The sequence below is a fragment of the Planococcus citri genome, chromosome 1 (assembly GCF_950023065.1).
Source record: "Planococcus citri chromosome 1, ihPlaCitr1.1, whole genome shotgun sequence".
NCBI lineage: Eukaryota > Metazoa > Arthropoda > Insecta > Hemiptera > Pseudococcidae > Planococcus > Planococcus citri.
In genome coordinates this window covers 21,747,281-21,765,729 of record NC_088677.1, presented here as the reverse complement: position 1 = coordinate 21,765,729, position 18,449 = coordinate 21,747,281, and the positions used below count along the sequence as shown (strand labels likewise).

The 18,449-nt window shown below is 37.8% G+C and overlaps 3 protein-coding genes across 3 annotated transcripts; all 3 read right to left on the bottom strand.

The window, feature by feature from the left end:
- Nucleotides 1-136: 136 nt before the first annotated feature.
- On the bottom strand, nucleotides 137-7,265 carry LOC135849843 (uncharacterized). The gene is made up of 5 exons (XM_065370470.1): nucleotides 6,947-7,265; nucleotides 6,416-6,868; nucleotides 6,227-6,337; nucleotides 610-747; nucleotides 137-508 (listed from the first exon to the last, which is right to left on the bottom strand). The coding sequence occupies exons 1-5, from the start codon at nucleotides 6,984-6,986 to the stop codon at nucleotides 186-188; spliced, it is 1,065 nt and encodes a 354-aa protein (XP_065226542.1). The 5' UTR covers nucleotides 6,987-7,265; the 3' UTR covers nucleotides 137-185.
- Nucleotides 7,266-12,548: 5,283 nt separating this feature from the next.
- LOC135849840 (uncharacterized) lies at nucleotides 12,549-14,053 on the bottom strand. The gene is made up of 5 exons (XM_065370465.1): nucleotides 13,606-14,053; nucleotides 13,475-13,505; nucleotides 13,267-13,398; nucleotides 12,987-13,169; nucleotides 12,549-12,882 (listed from the first exon to the last, which is right to left on the bottom strand). Exons 1-5 carry the CDS (start codon nucleotides 13,606-13,608, stop codon nucleotides 12,782-12,784), a joined length of 450 nt encoding a protein of 149 aa, XP_065226537.1. The 5' UTR covers nucleotides 13,609-14,053; the 3' UTR covers nucleotides 12,549-12,781.
- A 144-nt stretch (nucleotides 14,054-14,197) lies between these two features.
- Nucleotides 14,198-18,404, bottom strand: LOC135849837 (titin-like). Its single transcript, XM_065370461.1, has 4 exons — nucleotides 18,248-18,404; nucleotides 17,715-17,933; nucleotides 17,534-17,610; nucleotides 14,198-17,449 (listed from the first exon to the last, which is right to left on the bottom strand). Exons 2-4 carry the CDS (start codon nucleotides 17,885-17,887, stop codon nucleotides 14,610-14,612), a joined length of 3,090 nt encoding a protein of 1,029 aa, XP_065226533.1. The 5' UTR covers nucleotides 17,888-17,933; nucleotides 18,248-18,404; the 3' UTR covers nucleotides 14,198-14,609.
- Nucleotides 18,405-18,449: the final 45 nt, after the last annotated feature.

Genomic DNA, 18,449 nt, shown 5'->3' with positions numbered 1-18,449 from the left:
GGTCGTGATTTTTGAAAAATATGTCTTAAGATTAATCAAAATGGGCTAAATGTTGAAAAAAAAAACACAAAAATTTTTATCTAATTTTTTTTCCAGCATTTTTGAGGAATTAATAATTGTAGTAAAAAAATGCAAGTTTCCGTTCAAATTTTATTACGTAAGTATTTTTCTCAAAAAAAAAAAATCTATACAGATATGCCAACAGTCGTGTATCTCAGTACCTTAGCCATCACAATCCACATTACGCTCGTAATCATAGAAATAAGTACTCCCACAATTCCAACATCGTAACTCCAGCCGAACTTGAATTCTCTAGCTGTATAATATTGTTTCCATATCTTGGAGTATTGCATGTTAGCAGCGTTGCGAGATCGTTGAACGATTCCGTCGTCGATTATGTGCGAAACTGTGGTATTCAATATTCCCGAATTATCGTAGTTCTCTTGATGCGCGGAGTAGTCTATTTTTTTTATGTGTAGAATTAGCACTATGATTAAAGCGAACGTTCCTGAAATGGTTATGATTTCGGTTCGGATTAGTTCACGTGGAAAATTCGAATATAATCGTAGGTAAAAAAGTGATGAAATGATTTCAAAATTCAATACCTACCTGCTAGTAAATACATTATTCCTGTGATTAATATAGCGCTCAACTGATGTTTGATAATTCCCAAAGTACCGATTACTGCTGCACTTACGAGTAGGATTAAACAAACTAGTGCCGATGATATGGAAACGTTTTTCATTCCTGGCGACAATATGCACATATTTTTGTACAAAACAATGTTCAAAGTTTCACTTCTGCTTAAAGGCTATAGGTGGATAATAGTCGAGGGGCCCGCATAAGGATCAATTGCACCCCCTGCCGATCCTCCGGGACAACTTTTTTCTCAAAGGGGGAATCTTAAGGAACATTTCTAGCCCTTGTCCTAAAAAAAAAGTGGCCCTACTTACAAAATGGCGGCCATTTTGATTGACAGGTCAACCAAAATCGCAGACTTTGCGTTCCAACATAGGACTTGCATGAAATTTTTAAAACCGTACAAAGGTAAATCGAAAGAGCAGGCCAAAATTCATCACGTGTCAAAATTTCAACTGCTTAAGTTCCTTTTTCGATTTTTGGTGAATTTTCAAAAATCAAATTTTGGCCAAAATGTGAGAAAAAATCTAAATTTTACCAAATCGACCTAGAAAGCTGAAATTTGGGATATACCCTATTTTCGACCTGCCAAATCGATTGGAAACGGTTTCAAACCGTTTTGAGCAGTTCTGGAGCCTCCAGCAGATTTTTGAAACTCGAAATTCCCACAAATTTTCACCAAATGGAGTTGGAAAAGCGAAATTCATTCTGCAAACTAATTTCAATACGCTATGAAGTCGACTGCAGGTAAATTTCAAGTCGTTTTGGAGCGTCCAGCAACTTTTTGAAAATTACTGGAGCCTCCAGTAGATTTTTGAAACTTGAAATTTCCCCAAAATTTCATCAAATGAAGATATGTAGAAAGCTGAAATTAACTATGCACTCCAATTTTAATTACATCATCTGAAGACGACTTCAGGTGGGGTCAAATAATTTTGGAGCCTCTAGTGACTTTTTGAAGGTTTCATGGTGCTTTTAGTAGAATTAAAACTTCCAAAAAAAAAAGCTGCAAGCTTCAAAACCAGTTGAAACCACTACGCAGTCGACTTCATATTGTATTGAAATTGGTTTGCAGAGTAAATTTTGCCTTGAAAACCCCATTTGATGAAATTTTCCCAAAATTTCAAGTTTCAAAAATGTACAGGAGGCTCCAGGAATTTTCAAAAAATCCCTGGAGGCTACAAAATGACTTGAACCCACCTGAAGTCGTCTTCAGAGGGTGTTAAAATTGGAGTGCATGGTTAATTTCAGTTTTCCATCTCCATTTGATGAAATTTTTGGGAAATTTCAAGTTTCAAAAATCTACTGGAGGCTCCGGTAATTTTCAAAAAGTCGCTGGAGGTTCCAAAACGACTTGAAATTTACCTGCAGTCGACTTCATAGCGTATTGAAATTAGTTTGCAGAATGAATTTCGGCTTTCCAACTCCATTTGATGAAATTTTGTGGGAATTTCGAGTTTCAAAAATCTGCTGGAGGCTCCAGAACTGCTCAAAACGGTTTGAAACAGTTTTCAATCGATTTGGCAGGTCGAAAATAGGGTATATCCCAAATTTCAGCTTTCTAGGTCGATTTGGTAAAATTTTGATTTTTTCCCACATTTTGGCCAAAATTTGATTTTTGAATTGGCTGACCTGTCAATCAAAATGGCCACCATTTTGTAAGTAGGGTCACTTTTTTTTATGACAAGGGCTAGAAATGTTCCTTAGGACTCCCCCTTTGAGAAAAAAGTTGTCCCGGAGGATCGTCAGGGGGGTGCAATTGATCCTTATGAGGCCCCCCACTAAGTATAGGTAAGTGTAGCGAATTTGCCTCCGAGAGTTTCAGGGTTGATATTTGCATGGAAGGTGGGTACCCTTGAGCTGCTTAGGGTATGGATGAGGTTAGCATAAAATTGGACTTCATATTCGTGTTCGGGGTGTTCGAGTCATATGAAAACGACACCAACATTATGAAAATAGCTCGATTTTTAGCATACTTAGTAAAAATTGAGGTGGGGGCAGAGGCACAGGAGGGGTGTGGGTGAGGGTAACATTAAATTGGACGTCATATTCGTGTGGGTGGGGGGGGGGGGGGGTTCGATTCATATGGAAACGACACCTCGTTCACCAACAACAATAATTTACACCAGAATCCATTTTTACCTCCCCTTAAGTTTTTTTTCACGTTTTGACCACGGCCCTCTTCAAAATTTTTTTTGAAAAAAATAAGTAGGTATATGTTTTGTAGGGGTCAAAAACACACTTAAAAATGCTATTTCCATTTTTGTGCCGAATCAATGCGGTCATCGCTGAAACTCTTAAACAAAGCTAAAAAGCTCCATTTTGAGGGGAAAATACGAGGGGAAGGGGGTGAAAATTTTTGTGGGGATACCTCTTACAGATGTCTACAACATACTAAAAAATTGAAAAAAATCAGTTCACATGGGTTGAAAAAATAATTTTCATTGTAATTTCTGAAAGGGGTGGGGTTTCAAAAACGTGGGAAGGGGGTCTGGGGGTCTTGAACTTTCCAGACCAGGGTATCTAACAGCCTAACAGGTAGTGAATGTAGTGAAAATGTAGTGATTTTTAAAATGGGTGGTGAAAGTAGTGAAAAGTAGTGAATTTTGTTAAAAAGGCAATGAAAAAAATCAAAGTCAAATGGGTTTGGAAGGTTGAAACCTGCAAAAAGCACTTCAGGTACCTCCTCTCCCAATGTACTGTGAAAATTTGGACCCTCTAGATCAATGTGGAGAAGCTACAGGGTGCTCTAAAAGTCTTGAAAAAAAATTGAAAATAGCCAAAAAATCCACTTTTCTCACCCTGGAGCGAAGTCAAATGAGGTTGGAAGGTTGAAACCTGCAAAAGGCACTTCAGGTACTTACATCCTCCCAATGTACTGTGAAAATTTGTACCCTGTAGGTCTATTTGGGTCGGCTGTGGGCTTTCCTAAACATCGAAAAACACGTAAAATAGCCAAAAAATCCCAGTTTTTTGATCCTGGAAAAGGGTCAGATAGGGTTGGAAGTTTGAAACCTGCAAAAGGCATTCAAGTGGCACCATCCCATTGTATTCTGGACATTGGGGCTCCCTAGGTCAATTTTAATAGTGGGGTGTGGTCAAAATAGGGTCAAAATCAGGGTTTTTGCACTTTAAATTGGGTGGGGATGACCTAAGAATCTGAAATTTGGATATGTTGTTCACGATGGCGTTACTCACCAACTGTATGAATTTGGACCATTTTCATCAGTTTGGGGCCAAATTATGCGTCTCCAAAAAAATGACCTTTCTGTAATTTTCAACTTTGACCCTCCAAACTGCAGGGGTCAATTCTAGATCCCGAAAGAACCCCATTCCCCAAGTTTGACTTTACTTGATTGATTAGAATCGGTTCCAAGTCATGAAATGAGGAGCTCATTGCAAAAGTAGCCCTTGTCACATGAACTTTTAGACCCTTTTCATTCGATTGCACCTATTGCCAAATGCGGAGATCATGTTGTAATGATGAAATGACCGTCAAGTTGGCCTACCCTGAGTAGCCCTGAGAGGAATTGCTTTATAGAGTTTACATTCATGATACTGGGTACGCTCAAGGGAGAGGTTTAGAGATTGCATAGGTTCATGTGACAAGGGCTACTTTTGCAATGAGCTCCTCAAATGTAAAAATCATCGTTGTGTTGACAGGTTGACACTTATAAATATACTGGGTGTTCCGGGACAGGTGTCAACTGTCAACCCCTTCGACTGATAATACACCAACCCAAACTACACAGATGTAAGCTGGTTTGCCGACCCTAAAAATTGAAGGAGCAAACTTAAGTGTCATGTATTGTAATTCCTCGACTATTATAGATAGCTTCAATCTGATTTAGCCATTAACAGGTTATTTAAAATTTTTGCCCATCTTCAAAATTGAAGGAGCCGTGATTATTTCAAATTTTCAATGTGCTCTAGCGCCTTCAATTTTAGATCTAGGCAAAATGTAGTTATGTTCTTTTTTGAAGAACAATGAATGTTCTACAACTTAGGCTGCATCAATAGGGATTTGACAAGACAACTGTCGCGCTCTAGGAAATGGTGGTCAAAAACACCGGAACTAACGAAAGGTCCCGTTCTTATCAGCGATTTTCAACAATTTTCCTTCAATTTTCACAACATTACATTCAATGTTTATACTGGGACCTTTCATCAGCCAATCATAAATAATGCGACACTAGCGCGGCGCACCTCTGTCAAGTTCCTATTGTTGGCCTAAACTCAAAATTGAAGGCGCCAGAGCATTTAGAAAATTTTGAGCGATCGTAGCTCCTTCAATTTTGAGGATAGACCAACAAGTGATATAACTTGAGTTGTAGAACTTTGAATGTTCTTCAAAAAAGAACATAACTACATTTTGCCTAGATCTAAAATTGAAGGTGCTAGAGCACATTGAAAATTTGAAGCGATCACAGCTCCCTCAATTTTGAAGATAGGCAAAAATTGAAAACAACCTTTTTTATGGTGAAATCAGATTGAAGCTATCTATAATGGTTGAGGAATAGCACTACCTCAAAGAATTGACAATAAATGGCCCGTAATTTTGCCCCTTCAATTTTTAGGGTCGGCAAACCAACTTACATCTGCGTGGTTTGAGTTGGTGTATTACCAGTCGAAGGGATTGACACCTCTCCGGGAACACCCGGTATGTATAAATGTCTGGCCTGCCACAAATAGCCTCATTTTTTACAAAAATTTGGCTAAAAACGAGGAGTTGCGATAAGGCCATTTTTTGGCCCCAGCTAGTTATCCACTCAACCACTCTTAAAATGTTGTAATAAATGTCCCAAATACAAATCAGTGGTTAGTTTACTGTTTACTCAAAATGACCATTTTTGGGCTCCAGAGGGGTTCCCAAAGTTGTGAATGATGAACTACTAATTTCAAAAACTTTTTTGGCGTAAAATATGTATCTGTTTGAACCCGATAAACGTTGTTATGTGAGGAGATTTTTCTATTCTCGACCCTCGGGCAGAAATGAGGGGGGGGTGGGTTAATTTTTAGAAAATTTTGGAACCACCATTTTCAACCTACCCCTTTGAGCCCCGCTGAAAATCTTACAGTTTACCTCCATCCTACCAAATTTTGAGCTCAATAAAATTTTACGCTGGTACTCAAAAATCAAATTTTTCAATTTTTGTAATTTCAATATTTTGGGAACCACTGGATTGAAATTACAAAAAATTAGAAAATTTGATTTTTGAGTACCCAAATTTTATTGAGCTCAAAATTTGGTAGGATGGAGGTATGTATAATGAGCTCTTGATTGAAATTTAAAAAATACTTTGTCTACTTTTCTTCTGATTTCAATTAAAAAAATTTCCTGTGAAAAATTCGACTTTGTTGATTTTTTTGTGTGTGGGGGAGGGTGGGGTCGAGTGGATAGCATTCTGAAAATTTGGTTGAAAATAGGTAGTGATTTTTTCAACAAAAAAATCCGTTGGATACCATGCTGACGGAAGGTGCTCAAAGGTACCCAACTACCCACCTTCCATGGAAATATCATTCCTGAAGCTCTCGGGGGCAAATTTGCCATACTTATCCACCTATAGCCTTTGAGTTATGTACTTACTGTAGTTCCAAGTGCTGGTCAAATGCTCCTCATCTTTGAATTGTTTACTGGACAGGTAATAAATGCAGTCTATAGGAAAATCTATACCTTTCAGAATATGCAGCTGTTGTTCTGAAATATTATTTTAAAACGAGAAATTACGCAAGTCGTCAGTTTGAGCTTTTTTTGTTCGCTATAAACTTTTTTTACCATTCAGTTGCACACACATGGTCCAAATGCCTCCATTCATCGGCACGAAGTACACGGTCACTGTTGCATTCGCTTGCACATTTAAAGACGTATTTTCTGGTTTATTATTGTAGAGAAAATGGTTAATGGAAATCTTGACTATCGTATCGTCCAGCAGTGGTTCCAAAATCACATACGGGGGCGCATTTACGGGTGCTTTTGATTTTTCGATGTTTCGAATTTTATGAATATTCCAACTGATGTATTCCCAGTGACTGGTCATTAAGCTCAGACATGTCAGAACAGTGGCACAACTCGTCAGCAGTATTGTCGTTAATAAGAGTATAATCGGCGTGTTTGTCGAAGGATGTGGATAACGATAAGCTTCTTGCTCCTCTGCTTCTTGAATATATTTCTGTTCGATTCTTTCCATACAGTTGAAAGTTTCGTCATCCGGATCTGTATTCATAATTTCTATATTTAATTAGTGTATAGTAAATCGTTCGATTACCTGAGTTTATCGAAGTTTTTTTTTACCCCAATAGTACGTACTTTCATCAATGAAAAAATACACGGTGTTGTCGATATCCATGAATGGAATTTGAAAAAAAATGTATATTCGCGAATAGGTAATATGACGTAAATGATCTGCAGTATTTTACACGTTGAATAGGTAATAAAATGAGAGTATCATCGCATTTCATCCGTCACTTGAAAAATTACTCGAGTTCACGTCTTAAATTCGATTTTAATTTTTAGCGGAGTATTTTATTGAAAAAATACCGCACTACGCGCAAACTTCGTGGTCGAAAAGGAAAACGAATGTTATACATACTCGTATTACGAGTATATTGAAGTGCGTTTTGTAAAAGCTCGCTAGCTAACGCCCGCCGGTCGAGCTAAAAGTCGTTCGACTGTTTGGCGCCATTTCGGTTGGGGGTTTGTTTTATCGAATGAATTCGATCAACTTAATTTTATTAGTTTTTTTTTATCATTTAGTTTAGTTGGTATTTTTCCGATACTCCTTCAACCCTTGGGTATACTTTCGATTTCACATTATGGTAATTTTCACGAATCTCGACTTCTTCAATACCTACACCAGTCTGAAAATAACTATGCCATATAACTTTTGTGTGTAAATTGGGCAAAGAAGTTTAAAGTCATGTTTCTTGTACGTATTTTTTTTTTTTTCAAATTAGCCTGTAACTGTGGTTTCTTTTCAAATTGAAAAAAATGTTGAAGATCTTTATAGGCTACCTATATAAAATGTTACATTTTTTATTGTGAAAGCACATTCAAAATATGTGGGATTCATCGCCTGTCAAAATCTCAAGTGCTAAAATGCCTTTTTCGATTTTTGGTGAATTTTCAAAAATCAAATTTTGGCCAAAATGTGAGAAAAAAAATCAAAATTTTACCAAAATGACCTACAAAGCTGAAATTTTGGATATACCCTATTTTCGACCTGCCAAATCGATTGGAAACGGTTTCAACTCGTTCTGAGCAGTTCTGGAGCCTCCAGCAGATTTTTGAAACTCGAAATTCCCACAAAATTTCATCAAATGGAGTTGGAAAGCCGAAATTAATTCTGCAAACTAATTTCAATACGCTATGAAGTCGACTGCAGGTGAATTTCAAGTCGATTTGGAGCCTCCAGTGGTTTTTTGAAAATTACAGGAACCTCCAGTAAATTTTTGAAACTTGAAATTTCCCCAAAATTTCATCAATGGAGATGTAAAGCTGAAATTAACTATATGGCCTCCAATTTTAACACCCTCTGAAGATGACTTCAGGTTGGTTCAAGTCATTTTGGAGCCTCCAGCGACTTTTTGAAAATTACTGGAGCCTCCAGTAGATTTTTGAAAATTGAAATTTCCCCAAAATTTTGTCAAATGGGGTTAGCAAGCCGAAAATCACTCTGTAAACTAATTTCAATACGATATGAAGTCCACTGCATGGTGGTTTCAAGTGGTTTTGAAGCTTCCAGCTACTTTTTGGAAATTTCAATCCTACTAGAAACGCCATGAAACCTTTCAAAAAGTCACTGGAGACTCCAAAGTTAATTCAACCTATCTGAAGTCGTTTTCAGAGGGTGTTAAAATTGGAGTGCATAGTCAGTTTCAGCTTTCTATATTCTTCTGATGAAATTTTTGGGAAATTTCAAGTTTCAAAAATTTACTGGAGGATCCAGTAAATTTCAAAAAACCGCTGGAGGCTTCAAAATGTCTTGTACCCACCGGAAGTCGACTTCGTAGCGTATTGAAATTAGTTTGCAGAATTAATTTCGGCTTTCCATTTCCATCTGATGGAATTTTGTGGGAATATCAAGTTTCAAAAATCTGCTGGAGGCTCCAGAACTGCTCAGAACGGTTTGAAACCGTTTCCAATCGATTTGGCAGGACGAAAACTGGGTATGGCCGTAATTTCAGCGTTCTAGGTCAATTTGGTAAAATTTTGATTTTTTTTCTCAGATTTTGGCCAAAATTGAAAATTACTGGAGCCTCCAGTAGATTTTTGAAACTTGAAATTTTCCAAAATTTCATCAGATGGAGATGTAAAGCCGAAATTCATTATGCAAACTAATTTCAATACGCTACGAAGTCGACTGCTGGTGGATTTCAAGTCGTTTTGGAGCCTCCAGCGACTTTTTGAAAGGTTGTATGGCGTTTTTTGGAAAATTTAAATTTCCAAAAAAATACCTGGAAGCTTCAAACTTATTTGAAATCATCATGCAGTCGACTTCATATCGTACTGAAATTAGTTTGCGAAGTAAATTTCAGCTTGCCAACTCCATTTGATGAAATGTTGGGGGAATTTCAAGTTTCAAAAATCTGGTGGAGATTCCAGTAATTTTCAAAAGACCGGTAGAGGCTCCAAAAGGACTTGAAATCCTCCTGCAGTCGACTTCGTAACGTATTGAAATTAGTTTGCAGACTGAGTTTCGGCTTTCCAACTCAATTTGATGAAATTTTGTGGGAATTTCAAGTTGCAAAAATTTACTGGAGGCTCCAGTAACTTGCGAAAAGTTGCTGGGGGCTCCAGTAATTTTCAAAAGGTCGCTGGAGGCTCCAAAGGACATTAGTTGCAGAGTGAATTTCGGCCTTCCAACTCAATTTGATGAAATTTTGTGAGAATTTCAAGTTCCAAAAATCTGCTGGAGATTCCAGTAATTTTCAAAAAGTCGCTGGAGGCTCCAAAATGACGTAAACCCACCTGAAATCGTCTTCAGAGGGTGTTTAAATTGGAGTACAGAATAAAGTTCGGCTTTCCATCTCCGTTCGATGACATTTTAGGGAAATTTCAAGTTTCAAAAATCTACTGGAGGCTCCAGTAATTTTAAAAAAGTTGCTGGGGGCTCCAAAAGACATAAGTTGCAGAGTAAATTTCAGCTTGCCAACTTCATTTGATAAGATGTTGTGGGAATTTCAAGTTGCAAAAATTTACTGGAGGCTCCAGTAACTTGCGAAAAGTTGCTGGGGGCTCCAGTAATTTTCAAAAGGTCGCTGGAGGCTCCAAAGGACATTAGTTGCAGAGTGAATTTCGGCCTTCCAACTCAATTTGATGAAATTTTGTGAGAATTTCAAGTTCCAAAAATCTGCTGGAGATTCCAGTAATTTTCAAAAAGTCGCTGGAGGCTCCAAAATGACGTAAACCCACCTGAAATCGTCTTCAGAGGGTGTTTAAATTGGAGTACAGAATAAAGTTCGGCTTTCCATCTCCGTTCGATGACATTTTAGGGAAATTTCAAGTTTCAAAAATCTACTGGAGGCTCCAGTAATTTTAAAAAAGTTGCTGGGGGCTCCAAAAGACATAAGTTGCAGAGTAAATTTCAGCTTGCCAACTTCATTTGATAAGATGTTGTGGGAATTTCAAGTTTCAAAAATCTGGTGGAGATTCCAGTAATTTTCAAAAGGCCGGCGGAGGCTCCAAAACGACTTGAAATCCTCCTGCAGCCGACTTCGTAACGTATTGAAATTAGTTTGCAGACTGAGTTTCGGCTTTCCAACTCAATTTGATGAAATTTTGTGGGAATTTCGAGTTTCAAAAATCTCCTGGAGGCTCCAGTAATTTTCAAAATGTCGCTGGAGGCTCCGAAACGACTTGAAATCTATACCTGCAGTTGACTTAGTAGCGTATTGAAATTAGTTTGCAGAATTAATTTCGTTTTTCCAACTCCATTTGATAAAATTTTGTGGGAATTTCGAGTTTCAAAAATCTGCTGGAGGCTCCAGTAATTTTCAAAAAAATGCTGGAGGCTCCAAAAGACATTGGTTGCAGAGTGAATTTCGGCCTTCCAACTCAATTTGATGAAATTTTGTGGGAATTTCGAGTTTCAAAAATCTGCTGGAGGCTCCAGCAATTTTCAAGAGGTCGGTGGAGGCTCCAAAACGACTTGAAATCCACCTGCAGTCGACTTAGTAGCGTATTGAAATTAGTTTGCAGAATGAATTTCGGCTTTCCAACTCCATTTGATAAAATTTCGTGGGAATTTCGAGTTTCAAAAATCTACTGGAGGCTCCAGTAATTTTCAATAAAATGCTGGAGGCTTTAAAAGACATTGGTTGCAGAGTGAATTTCGGCCTTCCAACTCAATTTGATGAAATTTTGTGTGAATTTCGAGATTCAAAAATCTACTGGAGGCTCCAGTAATTTTCAAAAAGTTGCTGGAGGATCCAAAAGACATTAGTTGCAGAGTAAATTTCGGCCTTCCAACTCAATTTGATGAAATTTTGTGTGAATTTCGAGTTTCAAAAATCTGCTGGAGGCTCCAGCAATTTTCAAAATGTCGCTGGAGGGTCCGAAACGACTTAAAATCTACCTGCAGTTGACTTAGTAGCGTATTGAAATTAGTTTGCAGAATGAATTTCGTTTTTCCCACTCCATTTGATGAAATTTTGTGGGAATTTCGAGTTTCAAAAATCTGCTGGAGGCTCCAGAACTACTCAAAACGGTTTGAAACCGTTTCCAATCGATTTGGCAGGTCGAAAATAGGATATATCCCAAATTTCAGCTTTCTAGGTCAATTTGGTAAAATTTTAATTTTTTCCCACATTTTGGCCAAAATTTGATGTTTGAAAATTCACCAAAAATCGAAAAAGGCATTTTAGCACTTGAAATTTTGACAGGTGATGAATTTTTGCCTGCTCTTGCGATCTATCTTTGTACGGTTTAAAAATGTTTATGCTAGTCCTATGTTGGAACGCAAAATCTGCGATTTCGGCTGACCTGTCAAACAAAATGGCCGCCATTTTGTAAGTAGGGCCCCTTTTTTTTGGACAAGGACCTTTGAGAAAAAAGTTGCCCCTCCGGCCATCCGACTACATGGATTTTTTTTGTTTTTTTGGAAACTTGCCTCAAGTGCTTAACCCTTTAAAGGTTATTTAGATTTCGATGTTGGGGAGTATTTTGCCACTCACAATTAATGAGATGTTGGAATGATGATGGACAATTTAAGGTGTACCTTATTTTTGCGAAGTTGGTACTCGCCACTCGGTTACTTTTTAAGTAACTAAGTTGCTGAAGTTACTTTTTCCTAGTTTTTTTTCTTTCACAAATTTCATTTTTTTTTCAAAGTTATAACCAGAATTTTTGAAGAAAAAAAATGCTTTTATTTTAACGGCCTGGCCTTACTGCTTTTTCAGCGTTGCGAATTTTATTTTTCCTGATTTGATAGTTTTTCTTTTGACATTTCTTTCAAGTTTTTTCCTAATTTTAACGAGTATTACTCATTATTCTTGAATTTCTCGATAGTTTTTAGTGGATTTGATGCTGTTTTGATCGATTTTTACATCTCGAGTTTTAGCGATTATTCTCCAAAATAATTTTTTCATGATTTTGTTTTGAAGTTTTGAATTTTGATGGTTTTTATTTCGCCTAAATTGTTGCTGAATTCCATCACCTCGCGTTCTCGTGATTTCTGCATAAAAATTCAATTTTTTCTTTTAAATTTTTATGAATTCTTTTTTTTTTGGTTTTTCAATGATTTTTTCGATTTTAGTTTCGCTATAAATTACGTCATTTGCCTTAACTTTGACTGATTTTTTTTTTCATTTTAGCAGATTTTCTATTTTTTTCAAATTCAATTCAGATTTGTATTGTATAAAGATAAACACAAAAGTACAGTCGTTGAAATCAGCAAAAATGCATCACAACGTAGCAATAAAAAAATATATTACCTTATTGAGAAAAAAAAATTATATCACAATATTTCACCACACCACAGAAAGTTAACATACAAAATGAATAAATAACTTATCAAAATTACTAAAAGTAAAATTAATGTAGAAAAAAAAATAAAATACATTTTGGCATATTTTATACGCAACAAGGATGAAAAAAAAATGGGACGGATAGAAATAAATAAATCAAAATAATTATACGAATCGATTAATAATAATCTGGAACAGGAGCGCAGGCAATTTTAACAAAATCTTCGTATTTGACCATACCATTGAGAGAAACGTTAGCTTCACGGAAAATCTGATCGACTGTTGTATTAAAACAAATGATTCGAAAATGAATAAGCTTATTTCAATTGAACCATAACGATAAAACAATTCGAGAATATAAAATAATATAACATGTAAATTACCTTCTTTACCACTTAATTGTTCTCCCCAATTAAGCAACATATGTCGTAGGTGTTTAGCAGTAATTAATCCATTTTTTCCTGTATCCGAAGCTCTAAACGCGTCGACCACTTCTTTGGGTAATTTTTCAACTTGACTATGAGTATGCATAATTTTCAGAAATTCTGGGAATGATATTTTACCATCTGAAAGTTTTGATAAAAACGAGCATTAATATTTTACGACGCACGAATCATGTACCTATCCATAGAAGTCTAATGAATCTGGAACATATATGCCTACTTCTTTCTTTCATGTATTTCTTTAGTTCGAAAATCGTAGGACTCATGCCTAATGATCTCATGATGACGGTGAGCTCGTCTAAAGTTCGGATTTGTCCACTACGAGCGTACAGATAGAAACATTCTCGAAATTCTGAAACCATCGAGATCAAATTCATTAGCAAATGTACGGTTGCCACGTTCGTCAAACGAATGTAGTAGAAACTTACCATCGATATCTTCTTCTCTAAAATAATGAGCCTACAAAAAATGAACAGTAAAATATCATGTATAATTTTCATTGTAAGCACCTACAATTTTAAATAAGTAAACGTAGAACAATAAAAGTAGATCATCTTACCATATTGCTATAAATGATACAAATGAAGTTGCAAATATTCAAATTCTCACAAAGTAAAATTCTCTATTTTGAATATTAATAAATGCAACGATAAATAATTCTTTAAAACATAAAAACAAATGCAAAATGATGTGAGATGCGAGAAAAACGGGATCGAAGTATTTTTTTAAAAAATTTACTGTTATTCGTTGTTACTGATAAGTGATAACTTGATAAGGAACTTTGAACTTTGAACGTAAACGTAACGTAAACGTAAACAATTCATCGTGTTATTTTTTACACTTATGAGGACTATTTTCATGATGAGGTGCATGCTGAATCTCTATTTTCAAAATTTCTCATTTTTCTGCAACTTTTTTTTTCAATTTTGACCTTTATTAACTTTTTTAATTCCTCAATTTCTCCTAAAAAAATTAAAGAAATTGGTAATTTCAATTTCTAAAGAAAACGCCCCCTCTCTTTGAAACACCTGGAAAAATATTCCGCTAAAACCGTACAATCTTATTTTTGCACATCGTGCTGTTTTTTCAATACTTTGATAATGCTGAAAAAAATGCAGAATCACGATTACGAATACGAAAAACAACCCACGAAACATGATAAATTTGTATTTGAAACAGTGTACGTTCTAAATGGCTGGCGATAAACGCACAATTTAAAAAAAAACATAGGGAAGGGATGGGGGCGATAAAGCTGTACAATGTACATAATTTACACATCACTACATTACATAATATATTAGTCATAAAGAAAGAAAAAATAAAATAAAAGAATCCATCAACTTATTAAATATTATGTAAAACTGCATACATATATACTATAAGGTTCACATCGTAAGAAAATACATAAAAGGTGGGGGAGGGGGGAAGGGAGGGTAAATTTTAAACAACCGAATCCTGCACAGCGCAGAGCGCGATACTGTACATATTTTTGGAGCTTCGCTCTCGGTTCTATACTTTTTTTAAAAGGTGGCTTCGCAGTTCGCAGCACGCTGAATGAAGAGTTTACGTAACGAATTCGTTGTTATCGTTGAGGATAATCATTTCGTTAGATACTGCTTCGGCAAGAACGGCGGCCGGATTCAGCGCTCTGGAGGGTGTCTCGAACGATGACATGATGGGAGGCGTGTTGAGAGTAAGATTGGTATCGTAAATTGCATCCGTCTTGAAGGTGGTCAAAGGTGTATTTTGAGCTACGCTAATGGTATCGAGGACACTTTGGGATACATCGGATAGGGCGATATCGGATTGCAGCACGTCGGTATTTTCTAAAGCTTTTGCTAAAATGTCTTCTTTGGGTGGAGGTGGATTGTTGGCTGAGCCATCGGAGATGATAAGGTTACCAGATTGATCGGTAATATACAAGTTATTAGTCTGGTTCAGGTCGACGGTGACTATTTGAGCGGTGCTGTTGGCAGATGAGGCGACCGGTACGGTATTCACTACTTGGTAATTTTTACTAACGCCGGTTGCGTCGTCTGCGATATAGGTCACTTCTGTGGCGGTATTGGGAGCTGCTGAGGAGGTCGAGTTGATCATCGAGGATGCCGACTCAGTCGACGCGGCAGTGCCAGCGAGGACGATGGATTTTTTAGGTTGTATTACAACTACATTGCCACCGGTTAAGTTCGAAGGTAACGTGATACTTTTGGTGGGTGTTTTAACGCCTGTTACTGCTGCTGTCACTTGAGCACGTACGGCGGCGGTTTTTTGCAAAATATTCGGCCCCAAGAAACGTATTTTTTGGCCAGAGGTGGTTTGACAGTTTAGAAGTTGTTTCGCGTCGATTATCATCGATTTATTCTTATTGATGATGAATTTCTGAGGCGACAGGCTGAGGATGGTTTTACCGTCGACGCTTTGAAGCTTGTTTATGATAGGTTGAGGGCCAGCTTTACCGTCTACCGAGGTAGCTGTAGTGGCAGCGAGCACTTTGGTAGGTGATCCGACAGCTTTACTTAGATCTGTTTGATTGATGATTTTAAACTTGGGCGTCGTGACTAATTTGACTTGTCCGGTCGAGATGGTTTTCACCGGAGTCGCGTTGGTGGCCGAAGCCGCAGATAATACGATCTGATTAGAAGATCCGACAACTATTTTAATCGGTTTGGCGTTCTGTTCAGCATTAACATGAGCTGGTTCTTGAGCAACGGTTGACTTGGCTAATACAACAGGAGCTGCAGGTGCAGGTGCAAGTGCAGGTGTCGGTGTAGCTGCAACTTTCGCGTCGGAATTGGTGACGGTTTGAGCCACCTCTTCGATGATTGCCGGTTCAGGGGTGAGTTCGTTGATCTGTTGAGTTAGCTGTAGCTGAGAAAGTTTTGATTCTGGTTGCGAATTTTCGGGTAAGGGAATATCTGCGATTTCGGTTTCGTAAATTTGTACCGGTTCTGGTTTGGTTTCCGGTACGATTTGAGGTTCGGGTTTGGGAGGCTTTGAATCTTGAACAGGCTCGGTTTTGGCTGCTTCGGCGGCTTGTAATTTTTCAGCTTCTCTTCGAGCCAGTTCTTCGGATTCGTTGAACGATTTGATGTGCGCTTTTTTCACCGAATACGGAACGTCGGGTAGTTTAGATGGGGTTGAGATTTCTTCGAGTAGTTTGTCGACTTTCTGTTTCAATTCTTCGGCTGCGCGTTCCTTCTCGGGATCCTTTTGATCAGGTTCGGGTGGTAGTGGGATATCAATGGTGGCTTGATCGATTTCGTCGTTCTCGTCTTTCGTATCGTTCACGTCTTCGGAATCGATTTCGATCTCGTTATCGACACCCATCTCTTGTAATTGGCTAGTTTTACGAGTTTCCTCGTACTCCTGGTCGTCGTTCGAATCGATACCGTTACGATTACCATCCGATGGGCTGATTTGATCATCCATCGATGTAGACGGCTCGCTGAACGCATTCGAGTCTTCGTCTTTATCCTCCAATACTCGAGGGATTTTACGACCTGCTCGGATTTTCGATCTGTCGATCACCAGTCCGTCCTCGGAATCGTCGAAATCGAAACACGATTTACCAGTTTTCGAACTACTCGAAGCTGTGCTTTCGTTCAACTCTTCCGATACGGTGCTATCGTCGTTGACTTCTTGTTCGTTCTCGAATTCAGCCCAATCTTCCAGTAACGAGTTCTGGAACTCGTCTGTGTTCGCTTGAGGCTGTTTTCGCTTTTTCGATATCGGTTTATGAACCTCGACCGACTTTGGTGGTGTCGCTGCGGATGACTCTTTAGGCTGAGTAAGGCTCACCGGAGATTTCTTTTGAGGTGTTTTTGGTTTTTCACTAGTCTGCACTTTGGGCGTTTTAGGTTTAGCTATATCAGTCGATTTTCTCTCAATGGCTGGGCGTTTCTCTTTGTGTCGAATGGTAGACGTGCTCTTACGTTTGATTCCTTTGACTGACGTATGCTGAGATGCGTAGTTTCGAACGTGCGACTTGTTATGTAATACGATTACGTTTAAACGAATGGTGGTGAAGTCGCAATCCGGACAACGGTACGTGGTCGGTGGAGAAGTATCTTCTTCGTCGCATTCGGCTCGTAAAGGCACTTGTTTACGTTCGCGAGCTTCGTAATCGCAAACACCGTGCCGAATAAAACGAGGATGGGTGATTACACGAGGTGTGGCCGGTTTCGGTGTCGGAGTTTCTTTCTTACGTTCGATTTTCATCTTTTTAGGTGTCTTTTTAGGCGTAGGCGCGAAATCAGCCGCGTACGAGGGTTTCTTTTCCGGTAAGAATTTCTCATCGTGGATTATATTCGGATCGCCTCCGGTTAATATTTCCGCTGTGGTTATATCTTCCGGGAACAGTTTCATATTCGATGGTGTGTCTCGATTATTTGATCGGCACATATCTGAACATATTAGAAATTCGATACGTGAGTATACTATCGATACAATACTCGTAATTAACAAAACTGGGCGATTTATTCACTCACCGAGGCCTTTTTTTATGAATTCGTCTTTCTTCAAACAATTATAATGATAAATGTTCGATAACTTCTTGACGTATTCGCTAAAATTACATAAGAAATCGAATTATAAAACGACGTTTCCAATCACCGGATTTTGTCTTAAGACGTCACAAAGCTCAACGATTAATTCTCAACTAGAACTTACAATGATTCTTCTTGGAAGAACTTCACGATGGCGATTGGTTTCTTCCTGAGTTCTTTTAGAACCTCCGGTGGTATTTCTTCTTCGCTGCATACTTTACCAGGCCACCAAACTGGGCCTAATTTCACCCAGACGATGTTACCTGCCAAATAGGGTACTTCCGTTTGATCGCACATTGTTTTTACATCAAATACTCGATGGAATTCACAAGAAATCACGCATCTGTAAAGAAGAAACCGAATTAGTGATACCGAATGTAAGATCAACCGATCAAGTTACACCATTTACACTACTTCTAGGTCGAAAAAATGATTCAGATTGACACGTCACTCGATACCGACTTGATCGTAGAATTATTAAAAATGTATAAAACCGTAATTTGGGCCCGAAAACGGAATAAAACTCTTGAAAAATTGATGCACTTTGGATGCGTTAGTGATAAACACGAAGATATCACAGTCGATTTCGCCGCTTTTAAACACCGCTAATACGTACAAGCGAAATTGTATCGGAAATATGAAGATTGAAATACATACCTCGGAAGAAAAGGATTAATAAAACTTCATTATTTAAAGAATGAAAACTTTAATAAAATAATAAAAACTGAAAATTGAAGCAGTTAATGACATACGTGCCTCGGAAACAATAAATACAACAAAAGGCCGCCATATTGATATACCAATTTAACGAAATGTTGCCAACGACCCGAAATACAATTATTTTTCGAGCGAATATGAA

Excerpts from the sequence above, each read along its gene's own strand:
- LOC135849843 (XM_065370470.1), bottom strand. The coding sequence starts at position 6,986 with ATGGATATCGACAACACCGTGTATTTTTTCATTGATGAAA. Across the intron at positions 6,869-6,946 it reads GTATTTTTTCATTGATGAAA|AAATTATGAATACAGATCCG; the intron begins GTACGTACTATT and ends AATTAAATATAG. Across the intron at positions 509-609 it reads AATAATGTATTTACTAGCAG|GAACGTTCGCTTTAATCATA; the intron begins GTAGGTATTGAA and ends TAACCATTTCAG.
- LOC135849840 (XM_065370465.1), bottom strand. Across the intron at positions 13,399-13,474 it reads TAGAGAAGAAGATATCGATG|AATTTCGAGAATGTTTCTAT; the intron begins GTAAGTTTCTAC and ends CGATGGTTTCAG. Across the intron at positions 13,170-13,266 it reads GAAATACATGAAAGAAAGAA|ATGGTAAAATATCATTCCCA; the intron begins GTAGGCATATAT and ends CAAAACTTTCAG.
- LOC135849837 (XM_065370461.1), bottom strand. The coding sequence starts at position 17,887 with ATGTGCGATCAAACGGAAGTACCCTATTTGGCAGGTAACATCGTCTGG. Across the intron at positions 17,611-17,714 it reads TTCTTCCAAGAAGAATCATT|CGAATACGTCAAGAAGTTAT; the intron begins GTAAGTTCTAGT and ends ATGTAATTTTAG. Across the intron at positions 17,450-17,533 it reads ATTCATAAAAAAAGGCCTCG|ATATGTGCCGATCAAATAAT; the intron begins GTGAGTGAATAA and ends TAATATGTTCAG.